Source organism: Podarcis tiliguerta (genome assembly GCF_965153285.1).
Source record: "Podarcis tiliguerta genome assembly, chromosome: 5".
NCBI classification, from domain to species: domain Eukaryota; kingdom Metazoa; phylum Chordata; class Lepidosauria; order Squamata; family Lacertidae; genus Podarcis; species Podarcis tiliguerta.
In genome coordinates this window covers 92,121,822-92,148,526 of record NC_139538.1, presented here as the reverse complement: position 1 = coordinate 92,148,526, position 26,705 = coordinate 92,121,822, and the positions used below count along the sequence as shown (strand labels likewise).

Below are 26,705 nucleotides of genomic sequence, written 5' to 3'. Positions count from 1 at the left end.
GTAGGACCCTGGTAGAGACACATGCCTGACTGGCATGTGCCGTCCCTCCTGGTCTTTCGTTCAGGAGCTTCAAAAGCTTTCTTCAGCCCGAACATCACAGCAACTGATGCCAACTGACACTGGCATGCTTAGGGATCCGCAGAGTTTGCGCATCATGTGTAACGGACCTCAGCAACTCAGCATTTTGGCTAATCTACTTTATTTACATATAAACACACACGGAGCACTGCAACATGGCTCCCTCTCTCTCTAGCATCAGACAGCAAAGAGAAAAAGAACAAAGGACAATAGTCCCACTTCACGAAACACAGAAACACAAACATCCTGTCTCAGTCACTTCCCACTCTGTGGAGTCAAAACATATACCGTCATGTGAAAGACAACAATCCCATGACTGCAATCATGGAGCAGGAATTCTAACAGTGCTGGTCTCCTTTTATTGAACTGGTGGCATAAGGGGCACTCCGTTTGCTATCCTGATGTCGGTCTGGACACCCTCCAAGTCATAGGAGCCCTGCAGGAGGGACTGGCTGGCAGCCCTAAATGTTGGCGTTGGGTTTTTAGGATCTGCTCCATCCCTGGTGCTTTTCACTCAAGGTTTTAACTTTATTGATGGGGAGTGGTAGGCAGGGCCCCTTGCCCACCTCAGCTGCCTCAGGAAGAGATTCACTCGGGGTCCCAAGGTTGTGAGGGAACAGACTTCTCGTGGTACCCATGGGGGATACTGCCAGGATGTGCGAGATCATCACAACAATACAAACACAACCCGTAGGCTAATAGTTAGTAGAGAATATAAAATAGAATAATGATATCATTCAAATTATAGGAATAAGCCAATCAAAATTCATATGTACAATATAACAGCAAGGACCCTCAAGCCGTGTGTTCATAACAGATGTCTAAGGACAGTCTCACAATAGTCTTTCAAAAGTTTCAACAGAAGACATCTCAAAAGTTTCAAAAGTAAAGTCTCTCAGTAGTCCATTTCAAAAGTTTCAATGGAAGACGTCTCAAAAGCCTCAAAAGGACAGTGTCTCTGGAATGATACTACTGTTTCATAATAGTCTTCATCAGCTGGAAATAAGATACAAGGCATACAACCGATGAATCATAACAAAACTGAGCTACCTGCATACACATTGTTATATTGTACATATGAATTTTGATTGGCTTATTCCTATATAATTTGAATGATATCATTATTCTATTATATATTCTCTACTATTAGCCCTCATGTTGTGTTTGTATTGTTATGATTGATTCTTATTGCAACACAGGGGTTTGTTTTTGGTTCATGGTGTGAGAGATAGACAGTTGGACATGGGAGGGACAATTGGCTGGAAGAATGCAGAGTCCTATCAGGCTACAATGAGGGGGCAGCCAAAAGAGCTGGTTAACCCATGAAGGAGCCAGGCTTTTGGTTTCCACAGGGCTCCTGCTGATTGGCTGAGGTGTGAGCCCCCCGCCCCATATGTCGTTGTGCCTCAGAGACAAACCAGGAGTCTTCCACATGGATGTTCCCTGCTCCCCAGAGCCAGGTTCCTCCAATACCCCCTAAGCTTGTGGGATCTTTGTTGGGACTGGGGGAATGGCCATCTGCAGCTGTGGCTTAGTGGTTAGGGTGTCTGCAGTATCTGTGGTGTCTGCAGTGTTTGAGCATAGGAGCTTGTTGATATGGAAAAGGCAGGGGGGGTCACCTTTCCTCCTGGTGGTGCTTGAACTCCTGCCATCAACTTATCTAGTGGACTTTGCCACTGTAGCTATTGGACACTGAATGAATTGTCACTGAATACATGCTGGGTGTGTGTGTGTACAGAACATTATTGGTGGCTGCTGTCTCCATATGTCTGTGCAGACAGAGCAACTGTGGGCTTTATCCTTAATTAGTTACTGTAGGGTACAGCCAACCTATTCCAGCGTCCAACGCTTTTTTCTGCTGGACTTGTCTTTTCATCCTGTTATTTTTAGCCTCGCATGCTGGGCTGAATAGGCTGTGGCCAAAACTCAGTTGGGAAAGTGCTGCTAAACCTGGCATAAATGGGAATATAGAATTGATCTCCCCAAGTCATGTTGCTTCTGAAATTGGAAGTTGCCTATATAACTAGTGGCCATTGGTTAGACTCCTCTTCCATGAATTCATTGACATTTTTTAGTTGTCAAAATCCATTCAAGTATGTTGTCAAAATCCGTAACTGCCTGGCATACAAGGCTCAGATGAACATAACACCTTCTCTTTGAAGCTTTGTAGCAGTTCTGTATATGTACAGAACATGGTTTATATCTCTTGCAATGCCAACCCCTAGGTCCTATTTACTGTTCTGAAAGACCTAAGCAAACAAGGATGATTTTGAAGGCTGGAAGAACCAGGGAAGAAGCCTTGTGATGCTTCAAAGGTTGATGTCTCTGGAAAGCTTCTAACTCCAAGCAACCAACAGCATGTGTAAAAGGCTCTGTTATTTCCCATATTCTAATTTTTATTATTTATGGTGAGAAATTGGAAAAGATAATGGCAACAACTACCTCCTTGATTGCTTGGTGTTTAATGCATATTAATAATCCATACAAGACACCGAGGCTTCTTCAAGGCAGTCTTTCCTCCCCGCACCAGAAGAAAACAAATCTTTAAAAACTGAGACTGGGGGGTGGCTAATTGCAGGAGACCAAGTTGCTGTTTAAGTGTACAAAGTGATAGGGTAAAGGGTAAAAGGACCCCTGACCATTAGGTCCAGTAGTAGCCCACTCTGAGGTTGCGGCGCTCATCTCGCTTTATTTATCGGCATACAGCTTCCAGGTCATGTGGCCAGCAGGACTAAGCCGCTTCTGGTGAACCAGAGCAGCGCACCGAAATGCCATTTACCTTCCCACTGGAGTGGTACCTATTTATCTACTTGCACTTTGATGTGCTTTCGAACTGCTAGGTTGGCAGGAGCTGGGACCGAGCAACGGGAGCTCACCCTGTCGCAGGGATTCGAACCGCCGACCTTCTGATCAGCAAGTCCTAGCCTCTGTGGTTTAACCCACAGTGCCACCCGGGTCCCTTGTACAAAGTGATAACCAGGTGCTTATACAGCAGTGAGACCAGGCATCCCGTATCAGTGAACACAGGAGCAGGAATCTCTGCTCATTCAGTGCTCTCTCTCTGTGAAGGAAATCCTATGAATGCAGAAGTAGTCATCTTCGGGTGGATGCAGACAGAATGCTCCCTGTTGTTGAGGGGTTTGGCTAACCCTATGGGTTCCCATTGACCCTGTCAGACATTTGGTACCCATGCACACCAAATGCCTGAACAGAACTTAGCTCTAGGCTACACCTTTAACAGTTGTCTAAAGGAGAGAATTTTGTTATGAAATGTTTGCTGTGCAAGGATGAAAGATAGCGAGGGACTTGGTTAATTCCCCTTTCTACACAGAAGAAGACAGAAGAAACCTTTGGCTATCCTATTGTTTAAGATCATTGCAAGATGTAGGGGAATACTTTTGAAATATAAATGGCTATTTAAAATAAGCGATAAGCTAAACAAATTATGGAGCTAAATGCAAATTGCTGTTAATTAGCTGACTGATCATGCAAGGAGGGACCCTGGGATGTTGTGATCATAGGGGCATTTCCCCGTACACATCTCTGCATCACCAGAGCACCTCTCCTCCAGCCTCCAGTAGCTCACTCCATTGGGCGTAGAAGGGGCCAGCATGCTCCCAGTCCCCCCTTGCATGCTTTGGGCAGGTGGGGTGAGCCACATTGGGGTCCAAGACTCAAAGCCACCCTGCAAGCTCCACAGAGCTGTTCTCTGACCACTCAGCCACAGCAATTAATGACTCTCCCTGGATGTTCCCAGCCAAAAGATCCAATCAGGGTACACGGGAGCTGCCTTAACCACCTTGCAAAAATGCGCGCATCAGAAGAAATTCATACAACAATGCTGATGAATTTTCACGAGGACTCTTTTAAAGAGAGAGAGATAGCAAACTGATTCAGAGGACCTGAGGTTGGAAAAAGGTGAAAGAGACAGACACACACACCCCACAAACGTGGTTGTGGTGATGGCCAGGAGGTGGGCCTCTCTTCTGACCAGTGTGGAAAGGGGGGACACTGCACCTGTGGGAGAGCAACCTGTTTGAGAACAAGGGGAGAGACTGAAAGAAAGGTTCAGCCGGCAGCTGGAGCACATGGTCCCTGAACCTGCATGCATAGGAGGTGCCTGTGGGGGGGGGGAGAGGAGAGGGTATGGTGCCACCTGAGTGTTCAAGTGGGGGAGACTTCAGTGACTGCGAATATATGTACTCTTCTCCCCCGCCGCTGCTCTGTTTGGGTGTGGCAGTGAAACACTGCATGTATGGTGACCGAGTCTTCTGCTCCATGTATGTGGCCATGGGAGGTAATTAAAAAATGCCCTTGCCCTTAGTTTTCCCTCCTTGTGAACTATAAGTGTACAGTGGTGCCTCGCAAGACGAAATTATTTCGTTCTGCGAGTCTCTTCGTCTAGCGGTTTTTTCATCTTGCGAAGCAACCCTATTAGCGGCTTAGCGGATTAGCGGCTATTAGCAGCTATTAGCGGCTATTAAAGGCTTAAGGGATTAGCGGATTAGCTGCTAAAAGGCTATTAGCGGTTTAGCGGCTTAGAAAAAGGGGGTGGGGAGCGGAAAAAAATCTCAAGACTCGCAAGACATTTTCGTCTTGCGAAGCAAGCCCATAGGGAAATTCGTCCTGCGAAGCGCATTGAAAAACGAAAAACCCTTTCGTCTAGCGGGTTTTCCGTCTTGCGAGGCATTCGTCTTGCGGGGCACCACTGTATATAGCTAAATGCCAGAGATATAGCCCCATCTCTCTGGATGTGACTGGATGCTGAATAACACCTAAACCTCTATTGTAGCAACGTGGGCAGGGCTCCCTCACGGTGAAATTAATGGAAGGGAAATGTCTTGCGCCAGGGTTGGTGACGGTGCAATGGATGCACCAATGTGGGCATCAAGGTGTATAGCCTTTGGTGCATGTGTGTCCAGTGCCACATCCTTACTCTGTTTTCTCCCAGTCCACCAGGGTATCTTCACTGGGGAGGGCAGTGCTGGTGGAGTGTAACCTCAGGCTTCACCCGCAAGGCAGAACAAGGCTTCCACCAGATTGCATGGCATTTTAGCCGACAGATCTTGAACAGAGGAGAATTGTGACATTAATCTCAGCAAACATGTACTGCAGTGAGGCAGTCCAATCTTGTGCATATTTACTTGGAAGTAAGCCTCGCTGAATTCAGTGGGACTTCACTTTCAAACAAGCGTACCTAGGCTGCAGCTTAATACAAAATTACCTGAGAGCAAGCTGCGATGAACTTCAGTAGGATTTGCTTCCAAGAACTATGCAAATGCTTAGACTTTTAATCATGGATGTGGTACATGGTGTTTAATACTGAAATGATGAGTTGACCAAAGATTAGTGACCAAATTTAAAACTGTGAAACCCTTTTTTCTATCGAAATTTTGGAAGATGATAATGGTGGCGGCAAGCCATGGGCTCGGATTTTATTTTACAAAAAGTCCTTCCTTAATTTATCTGCTGTATAACATGAACCTAAGCATATTTACCGGGATGTAAATTGAGTGAGTTCAATTAGACTTACTTCCTAGTAAGCTTGCTTTTGATTGCAACCATGCAGCCCAATTGTATGTATATTTATTTGGAAATGGTTTGCACAGGGTTCAACGGAGCTTACTCCCACATGAGTGGCCCATAGGATTGCAACTGTAGGATTCAAAACTGTACATATATCCCTTGCTCCCCTGAATCTTTAGTGCCGCAGAACCCACCTGAATCTGTAACTTTATGCAACCAGAGGCATCTTTGCAAGCTCCTGAAGTTCAGCCTCTTTGCAGCCACACCTGCTTCTTTGTCCCTGGTGTTGCTATGGTGACTTCTCAGGTGGCAGCCATGGAATGAGGCCCCTGGGTACCTCGAGATGATAAAGAGCACAACACTTTCAGCAACAACGACACTGGTGTTGTTGTCTTTCCTTCTGGTCCTGAGTGCTTTTTAAAGATATATATATATACTTTTACATGCAAGGAAGGAGAAATAATAGTTGAAGACCATCTTCTCTAGACCTGGCTTATAGATTTCCTGGGATTCCCACCTGGGCCAGCAACTACGAAATGGTGCCACGTACGGTGTGTCTCCCTTTGAAAGGGTAGACTGAAAATCTGAGTCTAGGCATTTTCACTCTTGCAGGGATGGATCCAGAAAATCTGCATGGACTGCCTGTGAGTACAGCATGACAATTACACAGTGGGGGGGGGGTGCTATAATCAACCCAGGGCTATGTCATCTCTCAAATAAATATGTAAATAATCTGCACCAAGAAAGCCATGTTTCTACATTTCCTCCATGTAATTTATTCTGCTTGTCCTATTCATAGGGTGGGAGAGTTAAGTTCTGCAGTGCTTTAATGCTTCTCATTCAGCCAATGAAGGCTCTAATTCCTCTGTTCCTTTGGCTCCAGAGATTTCACCAGGCATTGCCGACACACTTTACCTGAAGGGCTGTAAACTTTCTTTCTTTTTACAATCAGTATCAGATTCTATGGCTGTTGTGCACTGCGAAGCACTGTAGAGTACACACACAAGGCACTGAATATGCTATCGCCATCACTTCCTCAATCTGTCAGTGATATACAGGTATACAGGAGGCATGACATGGAATGACACGGAATCCATGCTCTGTATTTGAATGTGACAAGTAGGTATGTCTTTTGAATGCAGTGCATCATGGGGGGGGGGTAGACATGTTCTGCATAGCTCAGTTGGGAGAGTATGAGACTCTTAATCTCAGGGTCATGGGTTTGAGCCCCACATAGAGTGGAAGATTCCTGCATTGCAGGGGGTTGGACTAGATTATCCTTGTGGTCCCTTCCAACTCTACGATTCTATGATAATGGTTTAGGTATGGCAGATGGGGAAGGATGGAACACAACACAATGGAAGAGTGAAATCCTGTCTCCAGAGAAGGTGACAATGAGTTTGTTGGGCAGGGGGATATTCCAAAGAAAACAAAGGCTGCTATTCACTACTGTGTGGCTACAAAAGGAAAGGTATATCAGCTAGCTGATTTATATGGTGCTATAAACAAAATAAACTATCAGAGGGAGGGGAGAGACCTTACAATCAAATTTTCAACAAGTGAGAGACATGAAGGAAGGGAAAGCAAAGCAAAGCAGCTGGGATGAACCAGAGAGATGCAATTAATTGTTTTTAGGCTTTGTTTTAAGTTGCAGGTGAGGCCAAGGTTAAGGGGTGAGTGAGGAAAGATTTGAAAGAAGGGAGGAAGAGGCATCCTCAAAATAGTCCTGTGTATAAGAGCTCAAATGCAGAGCATTATACACAAAACTGAACGTCAATGTTGAATGAATTGCCTCCTTATTTGCATTCTGTTGCTAGGCTGGGTTTTCTAAGAAGGACTTGTTTTCAAATTCATATATCCCAAGACAATCACTTCCTCACCCACTATTCCCTTGCTCTTGACTAGAAGTTTACAGAAGCTGAAGCCATATTAAAATGAGGGTTGTTGCTCTGGGAGTTTCGTAGAGCAACCTGGCATGCCTTTATTGCTTTGCTTCTTTGCTTCTTCAAGTTAACTGTACACAAAATTCTGCACCTCTATATCCTGCAACAGGGCCAACAGCTGAAATAGCTTCTTGGGGTCTGTCAGTTGTATATACGAGATTTCTTCAAAATATTTGAAATGTTCGCCCCAGGATGCTATCCAGCTCCTCCTTCTGCTAGGCAATATTCTTCCATTCTGCATATCTCAAGTTTGTTGACCTTCCGCACAAAAAGTTTCAAAGAGATTCTCTGAAAAGTATGATTGATAAAAGCCAATAATAATCTTCCCCCAGTCCAACATAACAGCTTTGCCTCCAATATTGAGAAACAAGACATCCTTTATCTTTATTCCCTCAGGGGACTCTTCACGGTGGTCATATACTGAGACAGTAATCCATAACTGCTTATTGTTTATTCATTAATTCACACTGAAGTCCATATCTTCCAATTCCATTTCCTGTTGCTCATGGTTTTCCATCCTTTTTTTTTTTTTTTAAGTCGGTTCCCATTTTCTCTTCTTCCATTCTTTTTTCAGGAATGTTGTCAGAGACTTAGTAGCTTTGCCCTCTAATTTAACTCCAAATTTTATGCAGCTCTGTCTCTGCCGCCTCAGGATAATTAGTAATTTCTCTGTTCATGGTTTCCTTCTCCTCCAACATCATAACTCCACCATTTGACTGTTTCACTCCTCCAGACACCTATGTGGAAAACCTCTCAATTTCATCATCTATTGCCTCCAGCTTTACCATTCCATTCGCACGTTCTGGCTATCCTCCATTAGTATTTTCCCCCAAGTACTCTTTCCCCCTCAGTCCATTTTTATTCACTCTTCTGTGCATTTCCATTCTAAGTTCTTCCAATTGATCATTCAGTAGTTGTCGCATGATACCAGCAATCAGTGGGGTGTTTTTCCAGTATTTTCACCATACTGAGTGTGTCCCCCCCCCGAGATCCACACAGTCCTTGCTTACATTCCTAACATTCAACTCTCACAGTGAGCAGCCATGTAGTTTCACATTACAGTCAGCACATTCATCAGTGAATAGGAGGATTTAAAATAAGACAAAATAAAGTGAAAATTTCTCAGAGTTGGAGAATCTCCTGTCTGTTTATAAAGTTTCTTTGCTATTTTTTTACTGGAGCACACTTTTTGCTAGTTTTGCTTTCAGCCCCTTAATGGTTTCTCCTCTTAAGCCAGCAGTCTGGTCATATTGCAGATGAACATTTTAACCAGTAGAGAGATGGCCTTGGTCATAATTTATACATGTTTTGGAAATCATTGCAGAAAGGGAAGTTAGCTGACCTTTATCCTAAGGACTAACACCTAGGATGGTTATGCAGTGTTCAGGAATGATTACAGTTCTTCCACTCTTGGTTGCTCACTCCATCCGTTCAGGTCCTTTGAAGATTTCTTGTTCCTGCAGCATGGGAGCAGCCCTCTTAGAGCACTGGAAGTTAATCCCCGTTATCCCTGTTCCTCAGAGGTCACTGTTTTACATGCTGCAGGTCCTTTTGTGCCATTAGAAGCACAAAGCATCAGATACTGAACAGCCCTTGATGGAGATCATTGCAGTACGTGCTACGGCAGTGAGTCGCTCCCCTTCCTCCCTATGCCATTTTGAGAAATCGAACTGGCTTGCATTCCAGTGACCTTCTCCCAGTCTTTTTCTCGTATGTAGAACTGCACTTTGATAGGTTTTCACCCGTAAAGGTACTGAGAAGCCCCCTTCATGGCAAACACATGTATATAAATTGGAAGTAGAAGTGGTGGGGATGTGAACGTTGAGGTTCTGCATGCAACCACCACCTACTTCTAATAAGCCTGAATATGGCTTATATCTCTTCCAGTTTGTTTGTTTGTTTGTTTGTTTGTTTGTTTGTTTGTTTTGTTGTTTAAACTCCCTCAAGTTCCCTGTGGGAAATTCTTAGCATAGGTAAGAACAAATCTTTGTTTATGTGGGGCTGAAATGACTCTTTACTGGTTTCCAGATACATTTAAGCTGCAATCCTTATCTATATATTTTTGGGGAGAAAGCACCGGTGTACACAGTGGAACATGTTTCCAAATAAACATGTAAAGAAATGAGTTACAAATCTGCTGCATTTTCTTGGACCTGAAAATATTGTGGCCCTTTAGAGTCAGAGAAGTTTTTCTTTAACCCCTACATACGATGGGGGGGAAATTCCTCCCAATGTCCCCAGGAGCACCAGAAACTGTCTGAAACATGAGGCTTGTGCACCATGAAGATGTGCCCAATTAAATGTTATTGGGGTTTTCGCATAATTGGGAGTTTAATTTGCTGTATTCGGGATCAAAATAGAATTTCCACAGGTCAGATTTGCAAGGGTGAAGCACCAACCACCTTGCATAGTATATTTTAAAATTTAAACCCACTGCTGCATTTTTTAATTTACAGAGCAAGAATGAATACTCAGAATCTTTTTTTAAAAAAAAAATAAGTGATCTAGAGTATCTTTAAGAATATCAGAAGAACCTTGTAGCATTAGGCCCAGGTCCACTTAGCTCTGCACTTAGATCCACTTGGATCATTTCAGGGAATACTGGGAACAAGCAGGTACAGTGGTACCTCGGGTTAAGAACTTAATTTGTTCTGGAGGCCCGTTCTTAACCTGAAACTGTTCTTAACCTGAGGTACCACTTTAGCTAATGGGGCCTCCCGCGGCCACTGCACCGCCGCCTCATCCTGTTCTCATCCTGAAGCAGAGTTCTTAACCCGAGGTACTATTTCTGGGTTAGCGGAGTCTGTAACCTGAAGTGTCTGTAACCTGAAGCATCTGTAACCCGAGGTACCACTGTAATTGGTGGTCCACCAGAATTTGGCCGGTGGAACACTATGAACCTTCATCTTCTTTCTGTCCACTTCTGGATTAAAATGTGGTTTAGAAGAACATGACACATATTTCATGACATACATAATTTCTGATATATAATTCCTGCATTGCAGGGGGTTGGACACTAGATGATCCTCAGGGCATCTTCCAACTCTACAGTTCTATGATTTATAAAAGTATGAACAACGAGGAGAAAGGAGCTCCCCCCTTCTCATAAATTAGGACTTGGAGATCCCACAGTCAAGCTGATTGACAGTAGGCAAAAAGATGTACTCCTTCATATAGTCCATAATTGACTTATCCGGTTCAACAAGACAAGGTCTAGGAATGACAAGTGGCTTAGGTGGCTTTTAGAAAGGATTAGACACATTCACAAAGGATAGGACTTTCAGGAGCTATTAGGTAGGCTAAGCAAACATAACTTCTGTGGGGGGAGTTGCAAATGAAAAGATGTCTATGTGTCTTGAACCCCAAGCAGACTGACAAGGGTCAGGGCTTTGTGGCTATCAGGACCAACAGAATTTTGAGAACAGGTGAGGATCAGTTGCAGGGATGGGGGTAGGATTGTCAAGCACAACCAACACCAACAAAGTTATAGTACAGTAGAGAGGCCAAACTCCTCGCTCTGTATTATACAAGGGGGATTCAGGAAAGATATTATCTCTCCCCACCCCATTTGCTTCTTCCCCAACTTCCGCCATGTAGCAGGTTCTGGCTCCAAGCTGGCAGGAGCAAAGAACTGGAGCACCTTTCTTAGGGGGCGTAAGATAGCAGGTCCCTCCTTCTCACTACCAAATGTAGTCAGGGGACAAATGAAAAGGGGTGGCAATCACTCCAGTGCCCTGATGTTGAGTACGCGGGGGCATCTGACTAGATGAGATGTCCTGATCTATCAAATTGGCAGCTACAGCAAATCGGTTCTTATGTTCTTAGGGGGCTGGGGGTTGTGTCTTGCAGTCCATGGCCTGGCTTGAATAATCTCAAGTTATTTGTTCCATAAGACGCTTTCTGCAGGGCACCTGTACTCTGTTGCATTATACTGCTTAATCTGAGCCTCGTCCGTCTCACTCCTCTCATATAACTGCTAATCACTGCAGTTGCCGCACGTATCACGTGTCTCCATGGCTTATGGGCAGGAAGACATTGAGTCCCCTTTCTTGAATTTGTCACAGGAGGCTTCTTTCAGTAACTTTCTTTGAACTTTCCTCCAGGTTATCAACAACTACCTGGATGGGGCTCAAGCAGGTTCCACAGAAAGGCTCACACCTGGAGGGATGCACTTCCGAGACAGCAAGAGGAAAGTGGACTATGTTTTAGCTTATCACTATCGGAAATCTACCTCGCAGTCCAGTGGTGGTTCTCCAAGCCTCTCGCAGAGACCTCCTTCTTTGGCTATCATTTCTAATGGGGAGACGGCCAAAAGTCAATCTGAACAGCAGCCGTTGCCGCCACAAGGCCAGGAAGCAGCTTCTCCAGATGCCGAGGTCATCGATCTGGGGCCGTTGGAGGCTCTGGAGGAAGCGAAACGGGAGCAGAGGAAAGAGTTCGAAAGCAACCTGATGGAAGCTGGTCTGGAGATAGAAAAAGATGCAGAGGTAAGAGGAGGAACTCCCAACAGACAGGTAGGAAAGATCTGATTGGTGAGGCCAGAAATCAGGCCGGACTGTTGGCTTTCATTTTGCAAACAAAGTAAGTACCTAAGGCAGTCATGTCCAGAGTCCGGCCAGTGTGGCAGTTTATAAAAAGCTCAAGAACTTTTGGTGAAAATCCCCCCAAAAGCTCAAGAACTTCAATTCTAAAAAAACGCTCAACAACAAAAAGCTCAACAATTTCAATGTTAAAAAACGAAAGGTCAAAAAAAGGTCACCAACGTTGGTCGGCCCTCACACATGTTCACTTCATCAAATCTGGCCCTCTTTGAAAAAAGTTTGGGCACCCCTGGGGTCTTGCTCAAAAGTTGTCAGACAAAATGCGAGCTCCTCCCCCAGACCCAAACATCAATGAAATGGGCTGCCCTGGCTGGTAGTCCCTGCCATACGGGATTTTAGCCAGTTAAGTTAAATCAAAGCTGTGATGGGCAAGTCCCATTTTGAATATTACACAAGAGCTTCTGTCTCATTGTTGCCCAATCCAGACCTTGGTAATAGTAGTGCCCGTATGCATAGCAGTAGCTCTCCACGGCCCATCCACTTCCTCCTCTCTCTGTGTCCTTCCAGGCATGCACATTCAACAATTTCATAGCTGATAATAAGTGTACATGCGGCTTTAAATTATCATTATTTTTGCAAAAAAAAAAAAAAGAAGACAGAATGTTATACATTTTATCTATCAACTATTTTTGGAGAGAAATATAAAAGTGTACATTCAGTTTATGATGTCATTAAAATGTGTTGTACTTTCTTCTCAATATTTGAATATTTTTATTTATTAGACTTCTTCCAAAGGAGTCTAGAGCTATAGGAAGTTTAATTTTTCCTGGGTTTATAAACAGGACAGCTTGGCCTGTTTTGAATCTGGTCTTTGTCAGCTTCCTATACTCACTTTTCTGTGAGTAAGGCTGCAATCCTAATCCTATTTATCTGGGAGTAAACCCCATTGAATTTAGCAGGACTTATTTTTCAATAAATGTGGTGTGTATGTGTAGTTTTTCTTACAACCTGTGAAGCAGGTTGGGCTGAGATTTGGTTCAGTCACCAAAGCACATGGCATGCTTACAGTATTGTGTGGGTTTGGGTTTTTTTGCCAGAGTTGGCAAGCTTTTCTCTTTCTGTTTGATATAGCTCTTGCTGTACAATAACATGGCAGTTGAAGCAAAAGCACAGTGTCCCTTTTGCAGCGATTTTATACCTCCTGCACCTTCACAACAGCCATGTGAGATAAGTTTAGATGAAAGTTGGTGGCTAGTCCAATGAAGTGAGCACAACAATGATGAATTAAGTGACTTTTAAATGTTTAAACCGTACGTTTTCAGAGAATGTATGTGCATACCTGTACCTGCGTATCTAGTTATCAAGGTTGGAAAACTGGTTTTGCTTTTTGCCTGCTATGAAAAATCATGTTTTGGTCCTCTTGTTTTTACAATGTGGAACAGGGGAACGCTGGTATAGAGAGAAATGTGCTTTACTTTAGGGAGTGTAGTTGTTATCCAATCTCTTGGAGAGTGTATTTCTTCTAGGGCAGGGATAGGCAAACTAAGGCCTGGGGGCCGGATCCGGTCCAATCACCTTCTAAATCCGGCCTGTGGATGGTCTGGGAATCAGCGTGTTTTTATATGAGTAGAATGTGTGCTTTTATTTAAAATGCATCTCTGGGTTATTTGTGGGGCACAGGAATTTGTTCATATTTTTTTTCAAAATATAGTTCAGCCCCCCACAAGGTCTGAAGGACAGTGGACCGGCCCCCTGCTGAAAAAGTTTGCTGACCCCTGTTCTAGGGAAATGCAGCAGTCAGATGGCGCATGGAGCGGGGGGTGTTTGTTAAGTTGATTGTGACACCAATTGGCAGGAAGAGGTGATTAGCTGCTTTCCCATCCATGGGAGGAATATGGGTTCTTAGGAGTGGGTTGGTGCTGCTGGAATAAAAACTTAAATGACTTGTTATTCAGAGAGTTTGAGGTGGTGCCCATGGCTCTTTCCCTTTCCATTTTATCCTCACAAGATCCACGGAAACCAAGTGAGCTTCATGGCTGAGTGGGGATTGCAAATCCTCTGTGCTCAGAAGATCTTAAATCTTGACTGTGTCCAGCATGAGCATCTGAACAGAGTTGCTGTAACTCTTAATTTTTTAAAAAATGATATTTATTAGAAGTTTAAAAATTACAGAAAAAAGAAAAAGGAAAAAGGAAAAACAATAAAAAGTTTAACAAAACATACATTACAATTACAATACATAAAAAAAAAAGAAAAAAGAATATAGAAACATAAAAAGGCAATACAACAATGGAGAGAAGAAAAGAAAAGAAAACACTAAACACACACATCCAATATTCCATATCTTTACCTTTCATTAACTTGTTTCATCGACCTCCTCACACCTCCCTTTTTTGTATTCTATTTCAATTAACTATTTCAGCAAATTCTTTCCATCTTTCTCAATTTTTGTACTATAATTTATCTTAACGGTCTAACCTTAAATTTTTCATTTTGTCCCGTTATCAATCAGCTTTTACTTAATTCTTTATTACATTTCTGCTAAGACCATATGGCTTCATTCCAGCATCCTTCTAACATTCATTAATTTTACAATGTTTTTGTAGATAAGCTTTAATTTTTTTCCAATCTTCTTCCACCGACTCTTCTCCCTGGTCTCGGATTCTGCCAGTCATTTCCGCCAGTTCTATGTAATCCATCAGCTTCATCTGCCATTCTTCGCTGGTGGGTAGATCTTGTGTCTTCCAATACTTTGCAATAAGTATTCTTGCTGCTGTTGTGGCGTACATGAAAAAAGTCCTATCTTTCTTTGGCACCAATTGGCTGACCATGCCCTGGAGGAAGGCCTCTGGTTTCTTCAGAGTTGCTTTAACTCTTAAATCACTTTTGACCCTCCCTCTGTAAGAAATGCCATGCGCAAGATCAGCAGGTGAAAGACTGACAATAACATAACCCCTTGGCAGCTCATGAAACTTGATGTTGTGTAGGACTGCCATACGTATGGAATTTCCTGGACACGGCCGGTATTCAGCTGTCGAAAACAGTGCCTGGGCGGAAAACAATTAAATGTCCAGGAAAACCCGGACGTATGGGAACCCCTCTCAACAACTTTGGCCAAAAAAACCTTAACAACTTTTGTGTCCGGATTTTCACTTTTTGAAATATGGCAACCCTAATGTTGTCCCTGCTGCCCTGCCCTGGTTTGGGGATGGCATTGGAGAAGAGCAGGGTTCTCGTGCCTTAAACAGCTATACGACAAGCAGATATTAAACACAGTAAGCAGTAGAGAACTACAATTATGAGGGAAATGCCACCCTGTTTAATGATCTGTTCATTGGTGCATTACTTTTTTCTCTCTATCCCCACCTGAAAAAGAGGAAACAACTTTCCTAGAAGCATAGAATTGTAGGGCTGGTTCTCTTGCATGCATGCATGTACACACACACACACACACACACACACTGAGCGACATCTCTCTGCCCCACCCCCCAACAATCATGCAAGCCCCTTTATATAGCTGGTGGCCGTTGAGCATGGGCCCTCCTGAGGTAGTGAGCACTCAGCCAGTGCCCCACTAAGCCAGCCACTGCCCATAGCTGTCAACCATCCCATATTTGGTGGGAAAGTCCCTTATCCCAGCGCCGTGTCCCGCTGCTGTCCCTTATTGATGATGTACCTTAAATTTCCCGGGTTTCAAAGGAAGCAGCTCCTCTCCCTCCCTCCCTGCCGGCCAGGGAGGAGGGAGGCTCCAACTGTGTTGCTTGGCTGCGTTGCTCACCCAATAAGGAGTCTAAGAACGACTGGGGGGTGGAGCTTGCATGCCTTGTGCCGATCAAATCGGCCGCGTTGCCTGGGGACTCGCCTTTGCTCAGCACTTCCCAGCGGAGAGGTGACGGTGGTTTTCCTTGCTGCATCCTCTTTGCCGGGTTGCTGCGCTGTGGGAACCACCGCTTGAGGCTTCGTTTGGCTGCTGGTTGACTAAAATCCCTTATTTTGGCTGCTGATCCCTTATTTTCGAGGCTGCCAGTCCCTTATTTTCAAATCTGTAAGTTGACAGCTATGCCACTGCCCATGATTCTGATGTTCACGCCCATGATGCAGTCATAAGAAGTGTCTTGCTCTATCAGACCAAGGCCCACCTACGCCACATTCGCAGTCTCGACCCCTGCTCTACATGGACCATCAGTAGTTAAATGAAGCTTCAGTTGTGCTGCTCTTTAATAACCACAAATGGATCCTTTGCTGTATTCATTCATTATAGTATATGTCAAAGCCATAATAGGGGAGTCATTTGAGATGAGCTTTGGCACCTGGACAAAAAAGATTGCCTTGCAGGCTGTTGTGAATGAAATGCGGATTGAAAGGCACAGAGCATTTAGGAGATGAAGGCTATTTTTTAAAAGCAACCATTTTTTGATTCTTCTTCTAAAGGCAAGTAACCTTGTACCTCTCAGGACTTGGTCCCATAAACCCAGAGTTGTATACAGCCCAGAACATCTTTTAGGCAAAACATCCCTGGTAAAGAAAGCGGAAAGGCGTCTGGTAGTTGCCTAGATGAAGATATAAGGCATAAGTTTATGTTTCCTTGCTTAAAGATAGAGATGTTCTTATATTGTGATTTTATGTTGTGAATTGCCCTGAGGCTTGCATGTATAGGGCGGTTAATAATAATAATAATAATAATAATAATAATAATAATAATAATGCTCCTACTTAATCCAGCTCCATCTAATCATAAATGCTCCTCACCGCTGCCAATTTTGGCTCATTTATTGAAGAAAACTACTTGGCGAAAAGTGGAGGCAACAGGTTCCTGCACATTTATTCTCCATAAGAAGTTGGATGCCAAATTAGAGGAAATTCTTAGAGACATATTTCAGATTCTGAGATCAACAAGTCAGCTGGCATGAAGTTTATTTAGAAATATGTCACTATTTACAAAAACTGTGTGTCAGGTTCAGTGCTGGTCCTTCTCAGAGCAGACCCATTGAAGTTAATGGGTCTGTGCCTTCTCAGAGCAGACCCATTGAAATCTATGACCCCAAGTTAATCATGTGATTAACTTGGGGTCATAGATTTCAATGGGTCTGCTCTGCACAGGACTTAGCTGAATGCAACCCATTATGAATAGGGATAATTGATAATCTGGGATAATCTGCTAGGGAATGAATGGGACTATGAACACCCTATTCCCACACCCCCTGGGGTGCCTTGGAGATGACCCTTTGTTGTTGTTGTTTAGTTGTTTAGTCGTGTCCGGCTCTTCGTGACCCCCTGGACCAGAGCACGCCAGGCACTTCTGTCTTCCACTGCCTCCCGCAGTTTGGTCAAACTCATGCTGGTAGCTTCGAGAACACTGTCCAACCATCTTGTCCTCTGTCGTCCCCTTCTCCTTGTGCCCTCCATCTTTCCCAACATCAGGGTCTTTTCCAGGGAGTCTTCTCTTCTCATGAGGTGGCCAAAGTATTGGAGCCGCAGCTTCACGATCTGTCCTTCCAGTGAGCACTCAAGGCTGATTTCCTTCAAAATGGATAGGTTTGATCTTCTTGCAGTCCATGGGACTCTCAAGAGTCTCCTCCAGCACCATAATTCAAAAGCATCAATTCTTTGGCGATCAGCCTTCTTTATGGTCCAGCTCTCACTTCCATACATCACTACTGGGAAAACAATAGCTTGTACTATACAGACCTTTGTTGGCAAGGTGATGTCTCTACTTAGGGTCCCTCTACAATTCTGTGATTCTATATGGCTGGCAGGAGGAAGCAGGGGCCAAGACTAGAATAAAAGCCACATCTGGAAAACTAGCAGAATCTAGTAGACATTCCGTGCTCATTTCTATGAGATTTGCTCCGGGGAAAATCTGTTTGAAGCTTTGTTAACCAAGGAAATCATGGGGATTTTGAGCTGTAATTTCATGTGAAGAAATTTCAGGTGGTATTCTGGCATACAGATATTTCCCCCCGTCATTAGAAATTTAGTGCAACATGGCAGTATATTGATTAAAAAAAAAAGTTACAGTTCCATAACACAACAGGTAATCCAGCGTAAAAGGAACGTTAGAATCTGGGACAGAAGTGCTAGCGTTAGAATCAGGAAAATGAACATGGCAATCTCCACTTCTGCACATCTCTCATTGCTGGTTCTTAACGGCAGCTTTCTGATGGTGCCATAAAGGCAGGATTCTAATGTCCTGTTAGCATGTGATATCGGTGCAGCTCAGCTTCCACCCTGCTGTCCTTCCATTTGTGATCTTTCAGCAGAGTCATCATCCATTCAAACCATTCACTCATAGGATTACAGTACATAATTAGGAAATTAAAGACAGCAGTAGCAACAGAAAAGGTGTCAGGGCTAGGGTTGCCACTCATCCTGCAATAATACAGGATTGTCCTGTATTTCAATGTTTCAAAATTTGTCCTGTATATCCCCCTATTTCCACTCTGCTTCTCTCTCTCTCTCTCTTGGGCAAAAAAAAAATGAGAGGCACAAATACAAGATGGGTGACACCTGGCTTGAGAGCAGTACATGTGAAAAGGATCTAGGAGTCTTGGTTGACCACAAACTTGACATGAGCCAACAGTGTGACGCGGCAGCTAAAAAAGCCAATGCAATTCTGGGCTGCATCAATAGGAGTATAGCATCTAGATCAAGGGAAGTAATAGTGCCACTGTATTCTGCTCTGGTCAGACCTCACCTGGAGTACTGTGTCCAGTTCTGGGCACCACAGTTCAAGAAGGACACTGACAAACTGGAACGTGTCCAGAGGAGGGCAACCAAAATGGTCAAAGGCCTGGAAACGATGCCTTATGAGGAACGGCTAAGGGAGCTGGGCATGTTTAGCCTGGAGAAGAGGAGGTTAAGGGGTGATATGATAGCCATGTTCAAATATATAAAAGGATGTCACATAGAGGAGGGAGAAAGGTTGTTTTCTGCTGCTCCAGAGAAGCGGACACGGAGCAATGGATCCAAACTACAAGAAAGAAGATTCCACCTAAACATTAGGAAGAACTTCCTGACAGTAAGAGCCGTTCGACAGTGGAATTTGCTGCCAAGGAGTGTGGTGGAGTCTCCTTCTTTGGAGGTCTTTAAGCAGAGGCTTGACAACCATATGTCAGGAGTGCTCTGATGGTGTTTCCTGCTTGGCAGGGGGTTGGACTCGATGGCCCTTGTGGTCTCTTCCAACTTTATGATTCTATGATTCTATGTAACCCTCTCAGCCCATCCGGGACTGAGGTTGTGAAGGGCAATGAGGTACAGTGGGAGGGGATGGTAAAGCACAAACTTACACAGTGTGCCCTTGCACCTTACCTCTGCCGGGGGTTTGACCTACATGCTGCCGCTCTAGGGCCAGGGACTCCTGCAACCAATCCTTTAATTAAATGCCTCCCCCCAACTTGAAGATAGACTTTGCCAAGGCCTAAAAACTGCCAAAATAGTGATGAAATGCTATGGGGAAGGCCAAACCTTCCAATGCAGGGAAAATTCCTACCCGGTTCTGAATTCAGCAACCATCTTACGACCACGGCAGCACCAGCTGACCTGGAACGCAAAATATTAGGCTGCAAGAAAATATTTTTAATTTGGGAGGGATGGGTGGTCGAACCTGGAAAAGGAAGAAACAAAGTGAGGTTTGGCTGAGGGGGTCGGCCTCTTTCCCTTGGCCTTCGTCCCACCCCCAGCCGGCTATCCATTGTCCTCCCAGGCCGGGGGCGGGACGATAGCCACCCTAACCCAGGTGGGAGGCGCCAGACCAGGTAAGCCCTCTCAGTATTGCAAGCCCTGCCTACCTGTTGGGAAGGGAAGGTGGAAATTCTCTTTGCTCTCTCTCCTTATCCTGCCCCCACGGAGGAATAAACCAGGGCAAGGCTTTGATGTTGCCGCTTCCATTTCCCCGAAATTTCAGTGTGGGTTAAGGCAGCCATGCATAGAACTGCAGCCTAGGAGCACCAGGCCTCATCCTTCACGAGAGGAAGAGGTTCTGAGTCCCTAGAAACAAGTGGTTTTGTGTCATTGTGGCCCAGAACCCCAAATTCTGAACTTAGTTATTTGCATGACGTTCGAGAGAGGAGGATGGGGATAAGTAGCTCCCCACAAGACTTGCCCTCCCCTCCTGGCACCTAATATTTTCGTATCTCAGAAATTTGACAAGTGGAACAAAGCCTGCCCCCCCAATCAGAATATGCCCCCCCCCCCCGCTGTTTATTTATTGCCCTGGTCTGTATATATTGCTGTACAGAACTGGATGTGTGTAAAAGGGTGTGTCAAAGGTCATGTATTTAAGCATGGGTAGCATAGCATAGAGGGATGCGGGTGGCGCTGTGGGTAAAACCTCAGCGCCTAGGACTTGCCGATCGTCAGGTCGGCGGTTCAAATCCCCACGGCGGGGTGCGCTCCCGTTGCTCGGTCCCAGCGCCTGCCAACCTAGCAGTTCAAAAGCACCCCTGGGAGCAAGTAGATAAATAGGGACCGCTTACCAGCGGGAAGGTAAATGGCGTTCCGTGTGCTGCGCTGGCTCGCCAGATGCAGCTTTGTCACGCTGGCCACGTGACCCGGAAGTGTCTTTGGACAGAGCTGGCCCCCGGCCTCTTAAGCGAGATGGGCACGCAACCCCAGAGTCGAACACGACTGGCCCGTATGGGCAGGGGTACCTTTACCTTTAGCATAGCATAGGCAGATTTACAAATTCGTGTGTGTGTGTGTGTGTGTGTGTGTGTGTGACAAATTTCGAAGCAGCCCTCTGGTTAGGCTGCAATAGATTATAATATATTGCCTTGAAGTAATTTCAGCACCAGGTGGGGGGAGGAAAGCCTCCCGCCTCCCGCTGCCATCCTGTCCTTTATTTTGCCAGAACAAAGGTGACAACCCTATGTCAGACAAAAGAGAAATACAAAACTATACAACTGTAGAGGCACTTTGTTGTTTAGTCGTTCAGTCGTGTCTGACTCTTCGTGACCCCATGGACCAGAGCACGCCAGGCACTCCTGTCTTCCACTGCCACCCGCAGTTTGGTCAGATTCATGTTTGTAGCTTCGAGAACACTGTCTAACCATCTCGTCCTCTGTCGTCCCCTTCTCCTTGTGCCCTCCATCTTTCCCAACATCAGGGTCTTTTCCAGTGAGTCTTCTCTTCTCATGAGGTGGCCAAAGTATTGGAGCCTCAGCTTCACGATCTGTCCTTCCAGTGAGCACTCAGGGCTGATTTCCTTAAGAATGGATGCATTTGATCTTCTTGCAGTCCATGGGACTCTCAAGAGTTTTCTCCAGCACCATAATTCAAAAGCGTCAATTCTTCAGCGATCAGCCTTCTTTATGGTCCAGCTCTCACTTCCATACAAAATACTTAGCTCAACACTTCACACAGTACATTCTGCTTGACTTGTAAGAATGCAGAACCACAGAACAGAGGTTCTGAAAGAGACAAGACAGACAGACAGATCTGGACTCTGAATTAGCCGGTTTCAAGTAGATAAAATACTGAACCACGCTTTTTAAGGGAATCTGAGACCAGTAAAAGTCAGACCCTTGATAGACTGTTGTTTGGTGTGCTGGTGAAATGTACTTCATATCTGAAGTCGGTGACCTCTGTCGCCCTTGAAAAATGTGTGCACCTCCTTACTTACACTTTACTAACCTTACAGAAAGACTAGCCTCAACTACCTGAGATATTGTAAATAAAATAATTAATCTCAGAATGCATACTGGGAATAAGAGACAGGACATCAGTCAGTCGCAGGCTTGAGATGATTGCAGACCTCCATGCTCAGTGCATGGGCATTGTGGAAAAGGGTCAAAATACTGCTTGACTTGTACTTGAGGAAATCCCTTCCATGATTCATGTGCAAGCAGGAGGTTAGATATCAGGGCCCATGGGAGCCAATGCTGCCCACAGGATTTACAGACCCGAGAACATAGAGGAGAGAAAGAGTGAGCTGTCTCCAGAGTGCGTAGACGAAGAGACACTACAATCCAGGGAATGCTGTTTAAATGCTTTTGTAATGTTCTTAAGTGGGTCCCTTGTGCATTACGCACATGGTCACATTGTCAACCGAACACCACAGCAGGATCCAAGAGAACAGCAGAACGGTGGCTTTACTAACTAAACAGATGATAACAGGATTAGCTCTGAGAGCAGCTTACAAAGAACTGCCTTGGTACAGGGCCAAAACACACACACACAAACACGTCATAAATCTTGCCAAGTCATAGGAAGAACTATGGTTTCAGTGTTCCCAACTTTAGAATAGACGACCATGCCACTAGACCCCAAGATAATAATAATTACCGTATTTTTTGCTCTATAAGACTCACTTTTTCCTTCCTAAAAAGTAAGGGGAAATGTGTGTGCGTCTTATGGAGCGTCTTACGGAGCGAATGCAGGCTGCGCAGCTATCCCAGAAGCCAGAACAGCAAGAGGGATTGCTGCTTTCACTGCACAGTGATCCCTCTTGCTGTTCTGGCTTCTGAGATTCAGAATATTTTTTTTCTTGTTTTCCTCCTCCAAAAACTTGGTGCGTCTTGTGCTCTGGTGCGTCTTATAGAGCAAAAAATATGGCAGGTAAGTAGGGTTCAACCTTTAAAAGAACCAGGTAGGCAAGATTTGCCCCAAATTCCATTCCTGTCATTCTTAGACAAAGTGGCTTTCCAAATTTCCCTGCCTACAGAAGGATGAATATGTATGTTTCGGTTCTCTCAGTTTCTCATTTTTCTAATCTTAAATTCAGTTCTCCACATTTATGCAACAATTGAACACTTGGTAGCTCAGTAGGCAGAGCCTGAGACTTTTAATTTCAAGGTCATGGCTTTGAGCCCCGTCTTGGACAAAATGTTCCTGCAGTGGGGGGGGGGGGGTCAGACTAGATGACTCTTGTGGTTCCTTCCAACTCTACAATTCTACGATTCTCTTTGAAATGCATTTTTTAATAATCCTTTGAAAATTCACCAGCATGGGACCATTTGGAGGCTTGTTGGGAATTTGCGGATTTAAAACTTTATTATACTTTGAGGGTTTTTGCTTAGTGCTTTGGAATCAGGAAAAGAGACAGGATCATTAATCCAGCAGAGAAAATATTTCTCCATTGATTTGTTTTGCATGCAGTTGTAGTAAAAGAGCTTAGCAGACATCAGTGGATATTCATTGCTCAGCCCAGGAAAGCCCTTTGTAATTATCAATGACTTTGTTTTTAGCAGAAACTGATCTTTAAATCAAACCCAGTGGGAAAGTCAAGGCAGGAACTGGTGGATGCCTCTAGGGAACACTTAGCAGTACATAAAAAACTAGAAGCAACATGCGCATAGAATCTCATGGGAAGTAGTGATTGGTGGTTGATTTGGAGTGACAAAGGTTGGTGGGGAAATGTTTAAGTGCAACTGCTTTTCAACTCAAAGCTTCTTTTCTTTAAGAAAAAAACAGAACTCACCAACAATTTGAATATTGCAATAATCAATATGGGGAAATAAGAAGGGAATAAAGGAAAACATTGGTTGACTCTGTAGGGCAGATTTTAGAAGCATTAGTTAATTGAAACTGCCAAGACTCAACAGCAGAATATGAAAAACAGAAAATGAAAAGGAACCCTTGCATTGCAGGGGTTGGACTAGATGATTCTTGGGGTCCCTTCCAACTCTGCAATTCTAGGATTCTGTACCTGAGGTGAACAAAACTGCATATTAGCAAGAAAAAGAGATGATGATGTTGAGCGGCAATGCAAAGCCAGAAAGAAAAACGGAAGTTCAATTTTAGCACTGTAAAATTTGAGAGAATGCATTTATGGCCTGTTCATAATAATCAGATTATTATGAATGAAACATGTCAGATCATACGGTCACACACTCCTTATCCTCGTGCAGAAGAGCTGAATAATAGCACTTCTTTGGAGCAAATAATAAGAACCCTTCCGAAATTGACCAAAGACCTTAATAGCCTAACCCCCTGATGCCCACAGTAGTTAACTAAATGCCTCTGGGAAGCTCACAATAAGGTCATGTGGGCAATAGCCTTGTCCTCGATCTTCCACCATCCAACTTCATAGAATCATAGAATCATAGAGTTGGAATAGACCACAAGGGCCATCAAGTCCAACCTCCTGCCAAGCAGGAAACACCATCAGAGCACTGGCTGATCCTTGGGAGTTTCTCTCGCTACTTTCTCCACACCATGCAAAATTTTCTAAACATCTCTTATATAACCCCTTACCCATCTATTGTTTCAAGGAACCTAGGGGGGTATTATTTGGCTAAGATTTGGGGGAGGTCAGTAGGGTTGTGGGCCCAGGTGCCTTGAGGCCGTGAGCAGCCAGGGGCTTACATGGGAAGATGAAAGAATCACGGGAGAATTGCTTTGGGATAAAATAGGTCATGATTTTATGGATTACAGATGTAAGTAGGTCTTGGCATAGGCATTGTAACCTGAATCACCCAGTCTGATTGTTCGATGGGATAGCTCAGTCGGTAGAGTATGAGACTCTTAATCTCAGGATTGTGGGTTTGAGTCCCATGTTGGGTGAAAGATTTCTGCAGTGCAGGGGATTGGACAAGATAACCCTCGTGGTCCATTCCAACTCTACAATAATATTATTCTATGATATTATTCTAAGAATCCCAGGTTAAGGATCATCTCACAATGTACATTAAATGTTCATCGCTAGGGAGGGAGATGTCGTCGCGCCACACCTTGGTGTGTGGAGTGCCGCAGAGCGCAATCCTCTCCCCGATGCTTTTTAACATCTTCATGCACCCCCTTGCCCAGATTGTCCGGAGCTTTGGGCTGGGCTGTCACCAATATGCTGATGACACTCAGCTCTATCTGCTGATGGATGGCCACACCGACTCGGCCCCGAACACACTGACCAGATGCTTGGAAGCTGTGGCTGGATGGTTTCGTGGGAGCCGATTGAAACTAAATCCTTCGAAGACAGAGGTCCTCTGGCTGGGTCGGGATGGTATGGGGATGAGAGACCAACTACCTTCTCTTGCGGGGGCCCATTTGGTGCCAGTGCCTTCTGTTAAGTGTTTGGGTGTAATCCTTGATGCCTCCCTTTCCATGGAGGCGCAGGTTACAGCAACAGCCAAGGCAACATTTTTCCAACTTCGCCACATTAAGCAGTTGGTCCCTCACCTCTCCCACCCCGATCTGGCCACAGTGTCCATCTTCTCACTAACCCTCAAGCAGAACCTCAAGCAGAAAATGAAGGGTGGCTGGCTGGGGTTGCCGAGTGCCAGCTGAGCTCCAGGCAGGAGGTGTGGCCTGGCTTTATAGTTTTCCCTTGGGTCCGCTCCAAAGCCACAGCCACCATCTTGCCCATGATCAGTCAGAATCCAGAGCAAACCACCAGAGGTCTGTGCAACCACTGAGGGAAGAAATGGCATTATCCCCAGCTGTGCGGGAACACAGCGCCTGCCACCCGCCCCCGGGGCTGCTCACCAGGAGAATAATAAGCGGTTTTTGTGAACTTCCTTTTCTTTCAAGCGGTGACTTCAAGGAACCAAACCCTTCTTTGCCCATGTTTAAGGTGATTGGTCTTGGGAGGTCAGGTAAAAAGATAAAGGTAAAGGGACCCCTGACCATTAGGTCCAGTCACGGACGACTCTGGAGTTGCGGCACTCACACTATAGTAAAAATAAATGCCTTTTTTTCCTATTCATTTTTTTAAAAAATACTTTAGGACAACACCTGTTTTCGTGTTTGGTCCCACTTTTATAATCCTTGCTGCATCTAACAAATGAATTCTATTCCCAGAGTGACAGTTAGCGTGTAATGATGTTCTGGCACAAACAATTGTGTTTTGTCCTGACAGATACTCTTAGAAGTGGAAAGATTTTTGTTGTGGAAAGGCTGTGGAGCTGGTGCTGGAAAGAATGCAGAAGAGAAGCATTCATCTTCATAAGCAGAAAGCAAACTCCTCCTCCATTACTTCTAGAATTTTCTATACAAGCTGTTTTTAAAAAGCTCTGACAAAGCTGAGGATGAACATTTGTTCACTTTTATCCCTTCTTTCTTTTTCAAAAGGATTTTTTCCTGGGGTGGGCGATGGATACAGAAGGACATTATTAAAACACACGAAAATAAATCTTTAACCAGTTGTAAAAATACATAATAAAGCAATGATATACAGTACATTAAATGCAATTTAAATGAATTTAGCAGTTACATTCAACTGCCTTTCTTCACAGCTTTAGGATGTTAAAATTGAATATTATTGTGATGGGATGAAGAGCTGCTTGTGCGTAAACTGCAAGTCCCTCAGAGTTTGAACAAGTTCTCAAACCTCTGCCTGTGACGGAGCCCCTCCAGCATGGCTGCGTCAATCGCTAGCAGAATCCGAAAGTGGTTGCTTTCGGAAACGTTTCCAACATAAAAGCTCCTTAACGGAAACACGTCTTCTGGACTCTCTGCGTGACAGTTTCCGGCGAGGAACGGGTGTCCCTATAGGAGGTCCTGAGACCTCCCCACTGTTTTCGCTGGAAGCGTCTCTGAGCCATTCCTCCGACTCTCCTTCCCTTGACGTTCCTGTTCGCCCCCTACTGGTTCCCTCTTCAGCTGTTACGTCTCTCTCTACCTCAGAGAGCCTTTGCACCTCCTGCCCTGCCGATGGCAGTTCCCTGACATCCACCTCCCCTCC

At 44.6% G+C, this 26,705-nt stretch overlaps 1 protein-coding gene across 1 annotated transcript in view; it reads left to right on the top strand.

The window, feature by feature from the left end:
* The first annotated feature begins 5,987 nt into the window (after positions 1-5,987).
* ANO2 (anoctamin 2) overlaps positions 5,988-26,705 on the top strand; it is a 157,655-nt gene continuing 136,937 nt past the window's right edge. The window contains exons 1-2 of the mRNA XM_083440732.1: positions 5,988-6,248; positions 11,651-12,034. Of these exons, the coding sequence (XP_083296858.1) occupies positions 6,219-6,248; positions 11,651-12,034 (414 nt within the window). The 5' untranslated portion in view covers positions 5,988-6,218. The remainder of the gene's footprint in view (positions 6,249-11,650; positions 12,035-26,705) is intronic.